Source organism: Magnolia sinica, chromosome 5 (genome assembly GCF_029962835.1).
Source record: "Magnolia sinica isolate HGM2019 chromosome 5, MsV1, whole genome shotgun sequence".
Classification (NCBI taxonomy): Eukaryota; Viridiplantae; Streptophyta; class Magnoliopsida; order Magnoliales; family Magnoliaceae; genus Magnolia; species Magnolia sinica.
The window spans coordinates 91,105,724-91,121,642 of record NC_080577.1 but is presented as its reverse complement, the minus strand read 5'-3'; the positions used below and the strand labels follow the sequence as shown (position 1 = coordinate 91,121,642).

The window sequence follows — 15,919 nt, the reverse complement described above, 5'->3', positions numbered from 1 at the left end:
CATAACTTTGCACTCTTCTCTTTGTTCTAGGATCCAGTGCCCTGCAGTGTAACTGTGGGGGTCTCCCACTTTGAGAGGTGTGCACTGTGGGTTCAAGTATTGTACTATCCTTTCTATGGCAGCGGTGTAGCAGGAGACTATGGTGAGGGAGACTATACAGAAGATGATCCTTCTCAAGTCATGAGACAGAAGCGAAGCTCAAAGCAAGAACTAGGAGAACCGGTGGTTTTAAGATGTCAGCCATATAAGATTCCTCTTACTGATCTTCTTTTGCCTCACAAATGCTCGCCTGTTGAATATTTCCGTTTTTGGCCTAGTTTACCATCTATAATAGAGTACACAGGTGCATATACTTATGAAGGCAGTGGTTTCAAGGCTACCGCCGCACAGCAATACGAGGCTTCACCCTTTCTCAGTGGACTCAAATCACTATCATCTAAGCCTTTCCACCTAGTTTGCTCACATATCCTTAAAACAGTGGCAGGATTTCAAGTAAGCTTTAGTTTTGTTATTTCTTGATGCTTGAAATGGTGATGGCTAGTTGGATATTTTCACATTTAACATTTTTTTTTTTTTTTTTTTTGTTTTTAAAAAAAAAAAACTGTTTGAACTATGATCTTTATGTCAAGGATGTTACATATGCCCCATTGAGGTAAATGCTTTGTCAAGAATTTAACACAACATTTGTTCCTGTACAATGTTTTTCACTAATTCATCCTCACAAGGCAGGATATTTTCCATCTCATCCATGCACAAAAGTTGATAGATTAGAAAATGTATTGTTAAAATAATGTCTTCTAAGTTCTAAGATATGTTAGCAAGTATGCAGTACTGAATGCTAAAATTGAAGTTATTAAGCACCCAGTCTGAATGTCATGGCACCTGGCACACAAGTATGAGATGTGGACTGTTCATCTATTTTGTCCCACCATGTATAGGCCATATGCCAAAAAATCAACCAGTTGACACAGATGTAGAGGAGATATGCCAAAAAAAATCTTAACTATTTATTGGGGAAATCTGACCCTCGAATGCTGATGTTGGTTGGTCTTATTTGTAAGTGTCCATTTATAATCCTCAATAGTACTCCTCTTAGTGGCTTTGATCACCCAATCAGTGTGATTTCTGGGGTATGCCCCGTTCACGGTAGATCACAATAGATGTAAGGTCCGGATCTTGTAGACTTTCTGTCTATGCAGAAAATGAATGCTTGATAACCAACTTAGATAATATTGATAGTACTTGATCCTCTCTGACACAATAAATCCTTTTTGCATATAAAAGCATGAATGCTCACTAAGGTAGCCATGAAACAACAATACCCTAACAATCTCTATGTATTGGAAATTCTTTTCCTTTGGCTTGACTTATCCCTTCTTTCCTTTTAATCAAATTGTTATCTTTCAGAAAAAAAAAGAACCCTAATCGGTGATTGTGAGAAAAGAAACAGTATTGGTAAAAGTATTTCTAGTTTGAATAGAACTGTTCCAACAGTGCATCCATTGAACACAGTAACCACTGTTCGAAACACATCAACCATAGAGAATTGTTCTCAATGGCTAGCTTGAAATGATGTTTACTTGTCACTAACTTGTGCTGGTGTAAGTTCGATATTTAAGTCATAACGTTAGATATTTGGCTTTTAGGGCCTGTTTGGATACCACCAAATAAGTTATTTTTTCTACTTACAACAGTAGATAAGTAAATTATTCGAGATAAGCTCGGTTTAAGATCAATTGTAAGTAACTTTTTCTACTTAAAGTTACTTGATTACTTCAGCTTAATAAGTAGAAACCAAGATAAGCCACTTAAGGCATTAGTAGCTTATCTTAAGTAACTTACGATCCCAACTCCCCCTTAGTTGTCACTATTTTTCCAAATTTTATATCAGAGAATTAAGAAGTTGGTAACATCTAAACATGGAAGCCAGGGAACCCACTTTTCTTAAGGTTAGACCGTGAAACAGGCTACAGTGTTCATCTGCCATGACTCAAGTATGCTGTAGCAACTACCCATTCATGTGCATAAACATGGTATGCATTCATGCCAATCTGGACTGTTCAAATTAGGGCCCCTATTGCAGATGGAGCATGGCCCAAAAAGCCACTTGTATCAAATAGTTCTAACCTTTCGATGTTAGCATAAGGTACCACCCTATTGAGCTACTACACCAAATGTGAGTCAACATGTTATTTAGAAGTCCAAGTTTCAGTTTACATTGACAACCTGAGTTTGGGGTTGAGACCTTGCTCTAGGATTCAACTTAGTGACTCCTAACCTGAACTTTCTCATGATAAAATCCACGCCATGGCATGGCTAGTAGGAAAAGAATCAATCAAAAGCCAGGCAACACAAATCCATAATTAAATAACTTTATCTGAACAAAACATGCTGCTACTTGCTGCATGGAATATGGATTCATCTGTTCAACAGCACACCTTCAGTCTATCCGAATTCAATACTACTTTTCTCTATTTCCCTTTTGAATTCCTGTTTCATTAACACCAGCATCATTCGGATCTTTCTATGTACAGCTATGCTATGCTGCAAAAACTTGGTACGGTGGCTTTGTGGGTATGATGATCTTTGGTGCTAGTGAGGTAAGCAGAAATGTTGATCTGGGAGATGAAACGACAACCATGATGTGCAAATTTGTTGTCCGGGCATCTGATGCATCAATCACAAAGGAGATAGGGTTGGATCTACAAGGATGGTTAGATGATATAACAGATGGCGGTGTGGAGTACATGCCTGAAGATGAAGTGAAAGTGGCTGCAGCAGAGAGGCTGAGGATCTCAATGGAACGGATAGCGTTGCTGAAAGCAGCCCAACCGCCGCCCCAACCTCCAAAAGAAGAAGTGGAAGAAGAAGAGGAAGAGGAGGACAGCGATGATGAGAAGAAGAAGAAGAAAAAGGATAGCCAAATTGAAGATGGTAAACCCAAGGGGCCTTCAACTCTATCAACTTTGACTGCAGAGGAAGCTGAACACCGAGCGCTTCAGGCAGCAGTACTTCAGGAGTGGCATATGCTGTGCAAGGAGAAAGCAGTCAAAGTCCGTTGATTCACATCTGTTTCAGGTTTGTCTATTCTTTTTGTATTTTGTGTAATCTAATTTTGATTGTGGGATTGCTCCCTTTCTTTGAGGTTCGTTTACCATTTTTTCTTGTATATTTCTTGGGTGTGTTAATTTGTCTTGTTCCATTTTAAGAAATTCAGGAAGAAAAGTTGTCCTAGTTGTGTTCTTAAAAGCTGTGTCTTTTGATAGATAGATGCGAAATGTTGTTTCTACATCGGAGCATTGTTTAAAACATCAGCAAATATTGAATGTAGTTCGCTCTCAATTATATATTCTATGTCAAATACTCAAAAAATATTTCCTCTTCAATTCATTTACTTATTTCCTGATAACTTTCTATCTTTACATTTCCCACTTCCAACCCATTGTCGTAACCTTGAAAAAGAACTATCCAAGGCAAACTTTGTAATGAATCTTAATGTGGTCCGCTTATGTGGTGGATATCCGGTAAAACCCTTTCTGGTATATACAACACTAAATATCATCTGCTTTCTACTAAATATCATCTATGCTATCACTATTTGCTAACCGACTAAAATCTTCAAAGAGAGAGTATGAGTGAGAGAATATCTTTGACGTCCAAATCTCCTGGGTGGCTCTCTCACTCGTCCAGGCATTCCAGGCGAGAATCTCGGCTACACAATCATCAAAATCGGGATAGCTCTTGATCCCGAGAATCTCGAGTAAATCCCTCATTTCATTGAGACATTGCTGACCAAAATCAAGGAAGATCCCGTTCTTCTCGGAGGAGTAAACCTTCATCTGTCTTTTCGACGGAGCAAATGAAGGGTTTCCAGTTTGAGGAGTTGGTAGAGAAGCATTAGCAGCACTGGCGATTCGAGAGATCTTGATGGAGATTTCATCTCCGAATATTCGAGAGTTAGAGCAAAGAACACAGATAGAAGACAACCCCCATACGGAAATTCTGGGCGTCCCTCACCGAGAAGATCACAACAGGACTATGCATCTCCCTCAACACCTCGTCAAGTAAGAAGTAGAAAAAGAGATGAATCAAAAGGAAAAGGTACTATCGGAACTTCTGTTGCCCCTCTGGAAAGCGAGAATGGTGCCTGGATTCATGTCATAAGGGTATGAACTAGAACCAAAGGTAAGAGTGGTATCAGACGAAACCCCCTGAGGGAACTCCCATCTCTTTTCGTTGCCACTTCCATGAGGAGTGGATGGAACTCCATTTCTTTGGGGTGTTTGGGAAATACGCTAAGGTCAAAGAGGTAGTGATTCCGGGAAACAAATAGACCTCCATCATGTTTTGCGTTTGTTAGGATGGGGGAGGAAGAGAATTTGTTCAAAGCTATTGAGGGGTTGAATGGCCAAAAATTCTATGGGAAGGCCATTCAGGTCCAAATAGCTCGGTATGGGCCCAAGGAGGTGAATCAGGAAATATCCAGAACCGACAATGGAGATAACGATTCTAAATAAACTTGATAAATTTAAAAAAAAGGAAGAAAAAGTTTGCAACTTTGCTCCTCTCTCCTATCTTGAAAGGTTCGGAATCTTAGGCTACATCCCCGCCCTCTTACAGGGAAGCCCTGATGGGAAACAAAACCCCATCTCCCAAACCTCAACTCCTATCTGCTCCAATTACCCCCCTATCATGATACTCAACACAGGATCTCTTAATCCCTCCATTTCTCTTCCTAAAGAAGTTATTCCAAAAGTCTGGGACTCTTATCAGCATTGCATCGTAGTATCCATTCGACCTGGTTTTTCCATGGTTGACCTTCAGATCTGGTTTCAGTTCTACTGCAATATTGGTTCGGAAAATGTTGTTATGCATTTTCTTAATGAATTGACGGTATGTGGTTCCCTTCATCCGTCAGTTGATTTGGATATAATCATTTTTACAGGTTTGCTACATCAGGTTGGTCCGATGGTGTCGATTAGTAGATGGAAAGATTGGTCTCAGTTTGCCTTTACTGATTGTTGGTTTCGATTTTCAGGAGTCCTGCTTGAAATGTGGTGCTCTAAAATTTTTTTTTTTAAATTTTTTTTAATTTTTATTTTTATTTTTAATCCTTAGGTTCTTGTATCGGGGAGATGATTTTGGTGGATCCATCGACGGAGAGGTGGGAGGAGCTCTGCTGGGTGAGGCTCTGCATTCGGGTAAGGAAGTTGAAGAGGACTCCAGATAAGATTTCGCTCCAAGTTGGAGAAGATGTTATTCACATCGGCGTGCAAAAGGAAGGATTGCAAGCTGTTGAAGGCCAAATTACAGTAGGTCCTTAGAAGATAGTAGGGAATCCGGTTAGACCCCCGGCTAGAGAGGAAGGTGAAGGAACTCTCTCGTCCTCCCGCGGACCTCACTGATTTGCCACCACAAGTGTGAAGCTCCATCACCACCTCAGAAATAGGGGAAAAAGCTTGGACATGGTTATGCCACGTAGGCTGCCATTGATTTATGAAGAAGATATTTTCCTTAATCTTGACCCTGATGTTCTAACCTCGGCGTGCCCGTGCGCTAGAGACGATTCGAGAGAGTGTCTCATGTGTGAGCTTACCACTCCGTTTATCCTAGGTGCGTGCCGAGAAGGGCATCCATCGACATCTCGATAGATGGACGAGATGCAATTACGCTGCTCCCAAGGACAGATGGAGGAACACGATTGTATCCAGACACTGATGGAAGACATTAGCACTACCACACAAAAAAAATCATCTTAATTCTCCTGGCAACGAGAATTCCGAGCTTCGATATCGGGATGCAATTTTGGATCCTTGCACTCTCAATAGCAGAGCTACTGCAGCTGGAATTTCTCTCGTTAACTACGTGATTTTGAGGGGCTCACAGCTTCATCTCATCTACTTTGAAAAAGAGGGAACAATTAATACACCTATCTTGGAGCAACAATCTTCGCTAGTAACACTTTACACCCGTCAAGAGGATTTTGAATGTGTCTAATTTCGGAGCACAGATATACGTGGCCCGTGTTTAAATTGTCGGCGATATTATCGAAATATCGCCGATAATATCGGTGTCGCTGCACTGGCAACCTTGAAATCCCATTTATTCGTGTGGGTTTCAGGTTTCGCCGATAATCTCGCTGATAATATCGGATTGTCGGTATTTTCAGAAATCTCACCGATATTTCACTGTTCCCACCAACCACGGGTGAGAACCGTAGCCAACAACCCACCTTTATCGATAAAATGGGGTAGTTGTTGGCGATAAAATCACAAAAAACACAAAAAATGCCTGTTTTTCGCTTGGATCTATTTGAAGACGCGAATTCACGGTTATTGAGTGCAGATCGGCAACTTTTCGGTAAGATTCAACTCCAAAAAAATCTTTTTTTTTTTTTTCCGTCAAAAAATCCTTTGGCAACTTCTCCAGAAAAGAATCAGCTTGTGGGCTGAGATCTTGTTAGAAAATAGTGGTTTTTTTATTTTTATTTATTTTTAATATATAAATTTGGGATGAGGGAGAGGAATTTTCGGGTTGAAAATTCAGAGAAATTGGTGGGAAGGAGATGGAATTTTGAAAAATTTGAATGGGGAGAGGGATTTTTGGGGTTTTAATGTAAATTGGGGATCGGTCTGAAATCGGATTGCCTACTTAGTTACATAGTACGCTCTTATCGTATTGAGTACACTTTGTTGAGCCCACCGCGAATGTATCTGGTCTATCCATGCGCTCCATCCATTTTTTCATCTTATTTTAGGGGTTGAGACCAAAATTTAAGTGTACCAAAAGATCAAGTGGGACCATACCATTGGAAACAGTTGGAATAATGACTTACACCGTTAAAACCTTTCTAGGGCCCACAGTGATGTTTATTTCTCATCCAACTAGTTCATAAGATCACACATACATGGATGAAGGGAAAAACAAATAGAAGTTTGATCCAAAACTTCTGTGGCCCCCAAAAATTTTTCAATGGTAGATGTTTAATTCATACTGTTTCCTATGGTATGGTCCACTTGAGGTTTGGATATACTTCGTTTTTAGGCTCAACACCTAAAATTATATGTTAAAATGGATGGACGAAGTGGATAAAATATATAAATCACGGTGGACCCCATAGAGTTTACCCAATACGCTTAGCATATTGAGTTATTCAGTACGCAATCGGCTTCCATCGGGTTTGGCGATTTACAGTGCAGGTCGGTGCTCCATGGGCCCCACCATGATGCGTCTGTTGTATCCATGCTGCCCATTAATTTTTAAATATCATTTTAGAGCTTGATCTAAAAAATGAGGTAGATCTAAAACTCAGGTGGACCACACCACGGGAAAACAGTAGTGATTGGATATCCACCATTTAAATCCTCCTAAGGCCCACTGTACTGTTTATTTGACATCCAATCTGTTAATTAGGTCATACAGACCCAGATGAAGGGAAAAAACAAAGATCAGGTTGTTCCAAAACCTTTATGGCCCCCAAAAAGTTTTTAATGGTCAAAGTTCATTCAACACTGTTTCCTGTTATGTGGTCCAATTGAGATTGGGATATACCTCATTTTTTTCTCACACCATAAAATGATCTATAAAAATAGATGGATGGCATGGATGAAATACATAGCTTGTGGTGGGGCCCACAGAGGCCCACAGAGCACGACAGGGGGAGTAGCCAATTCGTTTCCGTAGTGGATGGGCGCGGATCAAGCCGATATTTGTGTTTGCTTTCATCCGGGTCTATGAGATCTTACGAACAAGTTGTATGGAAAATAAACATCACAGCGGGCCTCAGGGTGGTTTCAATGGTGGACATCATTATCATTGGTGCTTCTTGTAGTGTGGTCCACTTGAGCCTTGGATTAGCCTCGATTTTGGGTTTATATCCTAAAATGATATGGAAAAATGATGGACGGTGTGGATAAATCCATACATAACAGTGAGCTCCTCAGATCCCAGCCTCTTCTGAGCACGAGACAGGCGGGGTTAGCACCCAATCCGGGTCTAGTATTAATGGTACAACCCATGGTAAGACCTGGCTCGTCAGGTGGACAACTGTCATATCACGTGCATCTTACAACGGGGTCCACTGTGAGGATATCAGTGGTCTGTTTGCATGTTGTGGGCTCTATTACTATATTCCTGTTTTGCCATTATAGAATTTGTAAACAAACACCTTTTTTTTTTTCGGCCCCGTATAAAAGAAATTGTGATCACTGCTTACTTGGGGTGTTTTTAGTTCCTACAGGTTCGTAGTTGAGCAATCCGAACCGTTGATCAGTTGTGCTCTACCGTGGATGAATCATGCCTTAAATTAGTGCACTGTAACATTGGAGATCATGTTATGAACATAAAAGACAACAAAGGTTCACATTCAATTGAAACAATTGCCTAGTAAAAGGTCGTTACCTTTCCAATCTGTATGGCTCTTGGGAGCGGTCCATCAATGTTTGGGCCAAAAACTAATAGTCCGGATTAGTGAACCATGGGGCCACGTACAACTGTGCGTATGCTTAGCTCAATGATCACTTATCAATTATCAGTGGCAGTTATCTTTCATTTATTTTGGTCGATGCAGAAACGGTTGAGGTAGACGAACTACCTTGACTTGTCTAATTCATTTATTGATTAGACCGAAACTCCCAACTCCGAACCTGAACCCTTCATTCGGTGGACCTAAAGATTCAGTGGGAATTCAATAGGTAGATGGACCATTTTAATCTCCTGAGCAATGGTGGTTGGAACCATTCATTCAGTTGGCCCCACTCTAGTTGGCCCCACTCTAGATGGACCATTTTAATCTCCTGACCTAAGAAGTTTTGAACGGTGGATGCCACTGTCCCCACTATTTTCTATGGTGGGGTCCACTTGAACTTTATTATGGGCCACAAAAGTTTGGTATAAAGCTGATATTTGTTTTTTCACTTCATCCATATTTATGTAACCTTTTCAACAGGTTGGATGGAAAATAAACATTATGGACACATTACGGTGGGTCCTAGTAAGGTTTTAACGGTGGACCGTACAATCACAATTGTTTCCTTTTGCATTGTCCACCTGAGACTATCTGTTTCATTTTTTATCCAGTACTCTATAATGAAATACAAAACCAGATGGACGGCGTGAATATAGAATAAATACATCAAGGTGGGCCCCACGATAAGGACCGCACTGTCATGGATGAGGCTGGGGCTGCACCTAATCCTCTCCCCGTCCATCCTATGAAACAGTGAATTTTACTCCAAATTCCCAAAAATCAGGATGATCAGTTAATTAAATGGGCTACATTAGAGGGAACAAGTTGGGAGATAACGTCCACCTTTATTTACATGCACCCATCATGTTGTATGTATAAATTCCATTCCATTCAGATCTGGTCTGGATGAAGGATCAGACAAAAAATCAGGCTGTTTTTAAAATTCATGTTTGCCCTTGTTTTGATCAATGGTGATCGTCCCTCTCAATTGTTTTTTTTTTTTTTTTGGTGATATGGCCTACTTGAATGTTTAAAAAGTTGGGAGCGCTATATCTAAGATGGTTATCTCGAGCCATGTACCGGCAAATGCAGCAGCTAGTCCTCACTTTAAAAATATGATTAGGGAGGTACAGCGTGTCGGGCTCGGTGTGAAGCCTCCCACGCCATAGGAGATTCTTGGCGTCTACCTCGATCGGGAGCATATGAGGAGATGCAGGCTTGGGTACGTGGACTCAAGCCGAACTGGAAGCAGTACGGGGTGACAATCATGTGTGATGGGTGGACGAGACCCACGAAATTGTCCATTATCAATTTCATAATGTACTGTAGAGGGCAGCCTGTTTTCCTTAAATCCATTAATGCATCGGCCAGAATAAAAGATTACAAATACATATATCTCCTAAAAGGAGTAATTAGAGATATTGGGTCCTAAATTGTTGTCTAAGTTGTGACGGACAATGGCAGTGCGTTTGTTAAGGTGGGAAAGAAATTGACGAGGAAGTATAATCTCTATTAAACCCCGTGTGCGACACACTGCATTGATTTAATGCTCGAGGAGATAGGCCAGAGGGATTCTGTTAAGAGGACCATCCAGGATGCGAGGAGGGTGACAAACTTTATATATAATCACTCATGGTTGTTGGCTGCAATGCGTGAGTGTTGTGGAGGGGACATCGTTAGACTAGGTGCGACATGGTTCTCCACGAACTTCATTGCACTCGACAGCTTATACAGGCATCGCGTGAGTCTCAGAAATTTGTTCAGATCCGAGAGATACATGGAGTGGAATCAGGGGAAGACTGAGGGTGCAAAGACCTATTCGAAGAAAGTGCTTTCCGATTCCTTCTGGGATAAAGTTCACAACGTCGTTTCCTTCCTGCATCCGATGTACAAGGTCCTACGAGCCGTAGATAATGATATGTGGCCTTCAATGGGGTCAATGTATGAGCTTATGAGAATTATGAGAGGGGATAATGACTGCAATCCCCAGTTCATATTAGTGGGTGATCAATATCATCGATCATTGATGGACCGGGACTCTCGAGCATCCACTCCACCAAGCTGGTAAGTTTGTTAATACAATTGAGTACTTTAAGCATCACTTCTGTTTGCATGTTAATACAACTGAGTAACTAATATTTGGGTTTCAACATACTACCTAAATTCCAAATTTCATTATAAATGTCGGCTCTATGAGAATAGTGTTTGATGATGGCCGTCCACGAGGTGTTTGAACGATTGTTCCCAGAATCGATAGCTCAAGTAGATTTCGGTAACTAGGTAATGCAATAAATTTTCTTCCTTATAGTCTTTAGAAATATGGGTGATTAAAAATAATGACCTGTGAATTCGTGTTTACAGTTGTTGCGGTTTAGGGATGCGATGGGTACGTTTTCATCCGCACTAGCAAAAGCAACGACTAAAATAATGATGCCGTATGAGTATGGTAATATAATTAGGTAATTGCATTTTTCGTTTAAACTTCAAACTAAAATAAGCTCCTCATGGATATATAGGTGAATGGTGGGCGATGTACGGAGTTGACACACCTGCAATGCAGTTATTGGTAGTCCGTGTTCTTGCACAGACTATATCCGCTTCACCGTGTGAGAGGAATTGGATCACATGGTCACTCATACACACAAGCAAGAGGAACATGCTGGCATATGAAAAGTTGCAGAAGCTCGTTTACTGCCACTACAATATGAAGTTAAGAGAGGCAGTTGTGGGTAGACCGAGACATGGAGGAAAATCAGGACCAGCTGGACCTGTTGTCTATGGGTAACATGGCACAGATAGGTAATGATGATGAGGACCCACTTTATGAGTGGGTCAAATTAGCTGATTTAGATGATGCGGAGGGAGGCCTTGCTTCACAGGTAGCCGAGGGAGTAGTGTCTCTGGGTATCGATGTTGATTTGGTAGTAATCCAACAAAAGGCGGATACAGACTCCTTTGATCATTTGGTGAGGAGTTTAACATGTTCCAATGAGGGGGAGGAAGCATCTTCACGGCCCCCTCCCCATCATCAAGTTGTAGTGAGTGATGATGATGATGAGACTCAACCCCCACTCGACACTGGTCCTAGGGACGATGACGACGACGACAGTGATGAGGGGACGGAGGCACGGACACTAGTATAGGTGGTACTAGTTGGGGTGGGGGTGGCAGTGGTGGTGGGTACACTACGGCTCAAAGCCAACGATCCGTTGGCCAGTTCACTGTGGAGCAGAGCTTTAACCATGCCACTCATGATGAGGACCATGGATCTCATCCGCCATCCAAGGCAAGAGCATCAGAGCCCACATATATGTTCGAGCGTTGTTCGAAGAAGAAAGCCGGACGCAACGCGGCTAATGCTCTTACACGCAACTTGTCATTTATGGACATAAGTTCAGATTAGGGGAGCTCCACTTCTGTCCCACCTTATGCTCATGGGGGATATCATGGGTATGGCCATGACAGCTCTGACATTCAGTCATGCTCATCTACCCATGAGTACAGGCAGCCGGAAGATAGTTCTTTGAGTCATGACCCTTTGACAGGAGGATATTCGGGGTACCCGTATGACTGACAGCAATACTATCAAGGAGTCGGGGTTGAACTTGATCTGTTCGCTCAGCATCCTGCTCAGTAAATGCCGTCGATGTATGTCATGCAATTCCCACGTCTAGACGTACTCGTACAGTTCGGGGAGAATGACTATCAGAGGTACATAAGAGAGTTCCTCAATTGATACGAGCAGAGGATGACCTGGGAACAGTACTGCCAACATGTTGGGCAACAGTACTACTTTCAACTGCTATGGTATCCGGACAATGATTACGAGCCACCTCGTCACTCTATGTGGGGATGAAACATGGCCAGAAATGTGTATTTGTTTGAATTCATTTACTTTTGCATGTCTTAATTGTTGTAAGCTTACATTTGTATTATATAAACTCATTTTGGTTACTATTTGAGTGATTTCTTATGACAACGCATGCCTTTTAGCCCCCATTAAATGGAAACTTCTAATTTAATGTATTCTTTTTGTAATTTTTTTATTCTTGAATATGTAAATATGTGTATTTAGGCATGTCCTAAAGTTTCACTGAAAAATTCCACCATTTTCTCTATGTTTCCCCCCTTTTCCCTGCATTTTCGGTTATTGGTGAAAGTATCAGTGATAACGATATTATATCTTTATCTTCGGCTAGCGAAACTTGTAGCGATACCGACAACTCGAACACTGCGTGGCCCAGAGACTCGGGGTTCATTCTCCTCTCTCCATAATGATACCCTCCAAATGCCCCGTCCTACTCTCTTTGCGGATGACATATGCATTACTCCAGAGAATGGGAAGCCCTCTCAAGAAGAAGAAGAGACTCTTAAGAAAACGGCAAAAGATCTCATTTTGAACAATCCTGAGAAATTTGAAGACTAATTAACCTTGAGTGAGATGATAGAAGAAAGGAGGGAGGCCTTCTCCTCTGATCTCGGATCGATTTATGCAAGACGATATAATCAGATCTTATGATCCCTTGTTTTACTCGGTGGGTCCTAGGTTCAGTTTGTAAGATGAAGAGATGTTGGAAATGAACGAAGCCAAGTACCGGGATTTGATGGGAGCTCTTCGTCCCTTCTCTCATCAAACCAGAGGTGATTCCCAGTCTTTTATAGATTCAGATGTGATTTTTTCTTCTTTCGATGAGGATCGTTTTGCTATGGTCCCTCATTCATATGAATTTGTCTTTAGCAATGTTTTACATGATGGTCTGCTCAGGGAAAGGGGTTTGGTAATCAAGTCGGACGAGGGATTACTGATGGAGGCCCTGTTAGTTTCCCCTCTTAGGGCTTCCCAAGGTAAGGTAGACCAAAGCACTAATTTACAAATCTGCTTTCCGATAGTCTTATCCTAAGACCAACTGCAATTACTAGTCGAAACCATCAAAAAGAAAAGATGGGTGAGAGATGCAGTTTTCCATGTTGGTAGACTGTTGGGCATAGTTTTTGGGAATAAGGACAGTGATTACTTTGATTTGTTTCGTCTGGTGGCAGAAAAAGGCATTCGAGTTCATAATGAACCTGGAACCAGGATTGTTTCCAAGAGGTCGAGGAAAAACAAAGAGTTAAGCAATTTGAGAGCGGAGCCTGAGGGGGCTGGCCAACCAGTCCCTAGGGCTGTGAGAAGGGGAAGGGAATCCTTTGCAATTCAAATATGAAGATCCTCTCCTAGAATTTGAGGGTTATCAGCTGTCCCCATAAAAGGGCAGCTGTTAAAAAGAGTTGTATGAAATTGAAGGCTAGGATTATAGTCTTACAGGAGACTAAGCTCCCTCAGATTAATAGCTCCATTATGAGAAGTATTTGGGGCAATCAGAGGGTGCAATGGGTGGCCTTGAACTCCCAGGGCTCTACTGGTGGAGTTCTGGTGTTGTGGGGTTCGGGGTTATGGAAGAAAGAAGATAGCTGGGCGGATGCTTATTCAGTGAATATCAGTGTTAAGGATCTATCTTCAGGATTCAAATGGTTATTTTCTGGTGTTTATGGCCTGAGTCGTGCCTCATCCAGAAGCAAGTTATGGAAGGATATATCTCTCATCCGAGAAAGATCTTCTCTCCCTTGGTGTATATGGGTAGATTTCAATGTTGTTAGGTTTTCGTATGAGAAATCTTAGGGTCAGAGTCAATACTAGTATGCACAACTTTGCTGATTGGATCTTTAAGCATGAATTAGTTGACCTTCCTCTGGGTGCTATCAGATATTCTTGGTCGCATGGCAGGATTCCTCCAACCTTTGCCCTTCTGGACATATTTTTAGTATCACTAGAATGGATCGAGGTCTATACTTTTAATTGTTAGAGGGGCCTTCCCAAACTAGTCTAAGACCATTGTCCGATCTTATTAGAGGCCGATGGGATAAATTGGGGCTACAAACCTTTTAGATTTGAGAGGGCCTGGTTAGAAATTGAGAACTTTCATTTTATGGTCCAAGAATGGTGGAATTCCTTTGAATTTTCTGGTAGACCCAGTGTCGTTTTATTTTAAAAACTTTAGTTGCTAAAATCTAAGCTCAAAGTTTGGCATCATGATTTTTTTAGGCTCTAGGGAAAAAGAGATGGACAATATCCTTAGTGTGATGCGAAGCCCAGACATCAAGGAGGAGCTGCAAGATTTGTCTGAGGAGGAACAAGTGTTGAGAGATAAGTATCATGCTGATTATAATGCCAGGGTTAAGGAATGAGATTAAGTGGCGTCAGCGATCTATGACAATATAGCTAAAAGAGGGAGACAAAAATACTAAATTCTTTCATGGGGTTGCCAGTGCTAGGGCAAGGGTTAACTCCATCTCTTCTATTGTTGTGGATGACAGGATAATCTCAGACAAAGAAGGAATAACGAAGGAAATTGTTAATTTTTTCTCGTCCCTGATATCCAAGGAGGAAGTTGATCGCCCTGGGCATGTTAATCTTGAGTTTTCAGTGCTCTCGAGTGATGATGCGGCATTCCTGGAAATGGGTATATCAAGGAGGAAATCAAAGAGGCAATGTTGTCTCTTGAAAATGAGAAGGCTCCTGGCCAGATGGCTTCCCCATTTTATTATTCCAATCTTTCTGGTCTATGGTAAGCAACGATTTATTCCTCTTTGTTGCTGATTTTTTTAGGACATGCCATCTTCCTAAGGAACTTGGCAACACCCTTATCGTGCTCATTCTTAAAATTGAAGGTGCTGTCAATATGAATGATTTTTGTCCTATCAACTTGATTAATAGTCCTTACAAGATCCTAGCTAAAATTTTGAGTCAAAGATTGCGGAAGTTAATCCCTTCGGTTACTTCCAATTTTCAGAGTGCTTTTTTTCGTAGGACGATAGATTTTGGATTCTGTCGTAATCGCTAATGAATGTGTGGATTCTTGCGTCAGGGCAAAAAGGCCTAGGGTGTTGTGTAAACTGGATTTTAGAGAAAACTTATGACAATGTCGACTGATCTTTCTTAGACTATATACTTAAATGTTTAGGATTTGGGCTAAAATGGAGACTATGGATGTCTTCTTGCATTTCTTCAGCTATGTTCTTGATCCTAATTAATGGCTCTCCCTTTGGTTATTTGAAGTTTGCAAATGGGCACAGGCAGGGAGATTCCCTCTCCTTTCCTGTTCATCATAGTTTCGGAAGCTTTGAGCAATATGTTAAGTTGTGGTCAGGATATTGGTCTCTTTCAAGTTTGTAAGGTGCAAAATTTCCTGATTCCTACATGTCACCTCCAATTTGCAGGCGATACGCTGCTTTTTTGTATGGCTAAAGATCATATGATTGAATTCTTAAGCATGTCTATATGCTGGTTTGAAGTTATTTCTGGTCTTAAGGTTAATAAATCCAAATGTGAGCTTTTTGGGATCTACTTTTCTATGGAAATTGCTTCTCGTTTGGTGAAGTTGTTCATTTGTAAATTGGGATCTCTCCAAACTT

The 15,919-nt window shown here is 41.3% G+C and overlaps 1 protein-coding gene across 3 annotated transcripts in view; it reads left to right on the top strand.

Annotated features, from left to right (window-relative positions):
* The window catches only part of LOC131246295 (protein TPLATE), a 44,533-nt gene extending 29,170 nt beyond the window's left edge, over positions 1-15,363 (top strand). The window contains exons 6-8 of one of the 3 annotated variants that reach the window (XM_058246257.1): positions 31-492; positions 2,535-3,078; positions 14,557-15,363. In XM_058246257.1, the coding sequence (XP_058102240.1) occupies positions 31-492; positions 2,535-3,062 (990 nt within the window). In that variant the 3' untranslated portion in view covers positions 3,063-3,078; positions 14,557-15,363. Of the gene's footprint in view, positions 1-30; positions 493-2,534; positions 3,410-5,118; positions 6,012-14,556 lie in introns of those variants that run through there. The other 2 variants (XM_058246256.1, XM_058246255.1) reach the window with 2 other exon arrangements.
* Positions 15,364-15,919: the final 556 nt, after the last annotated feature.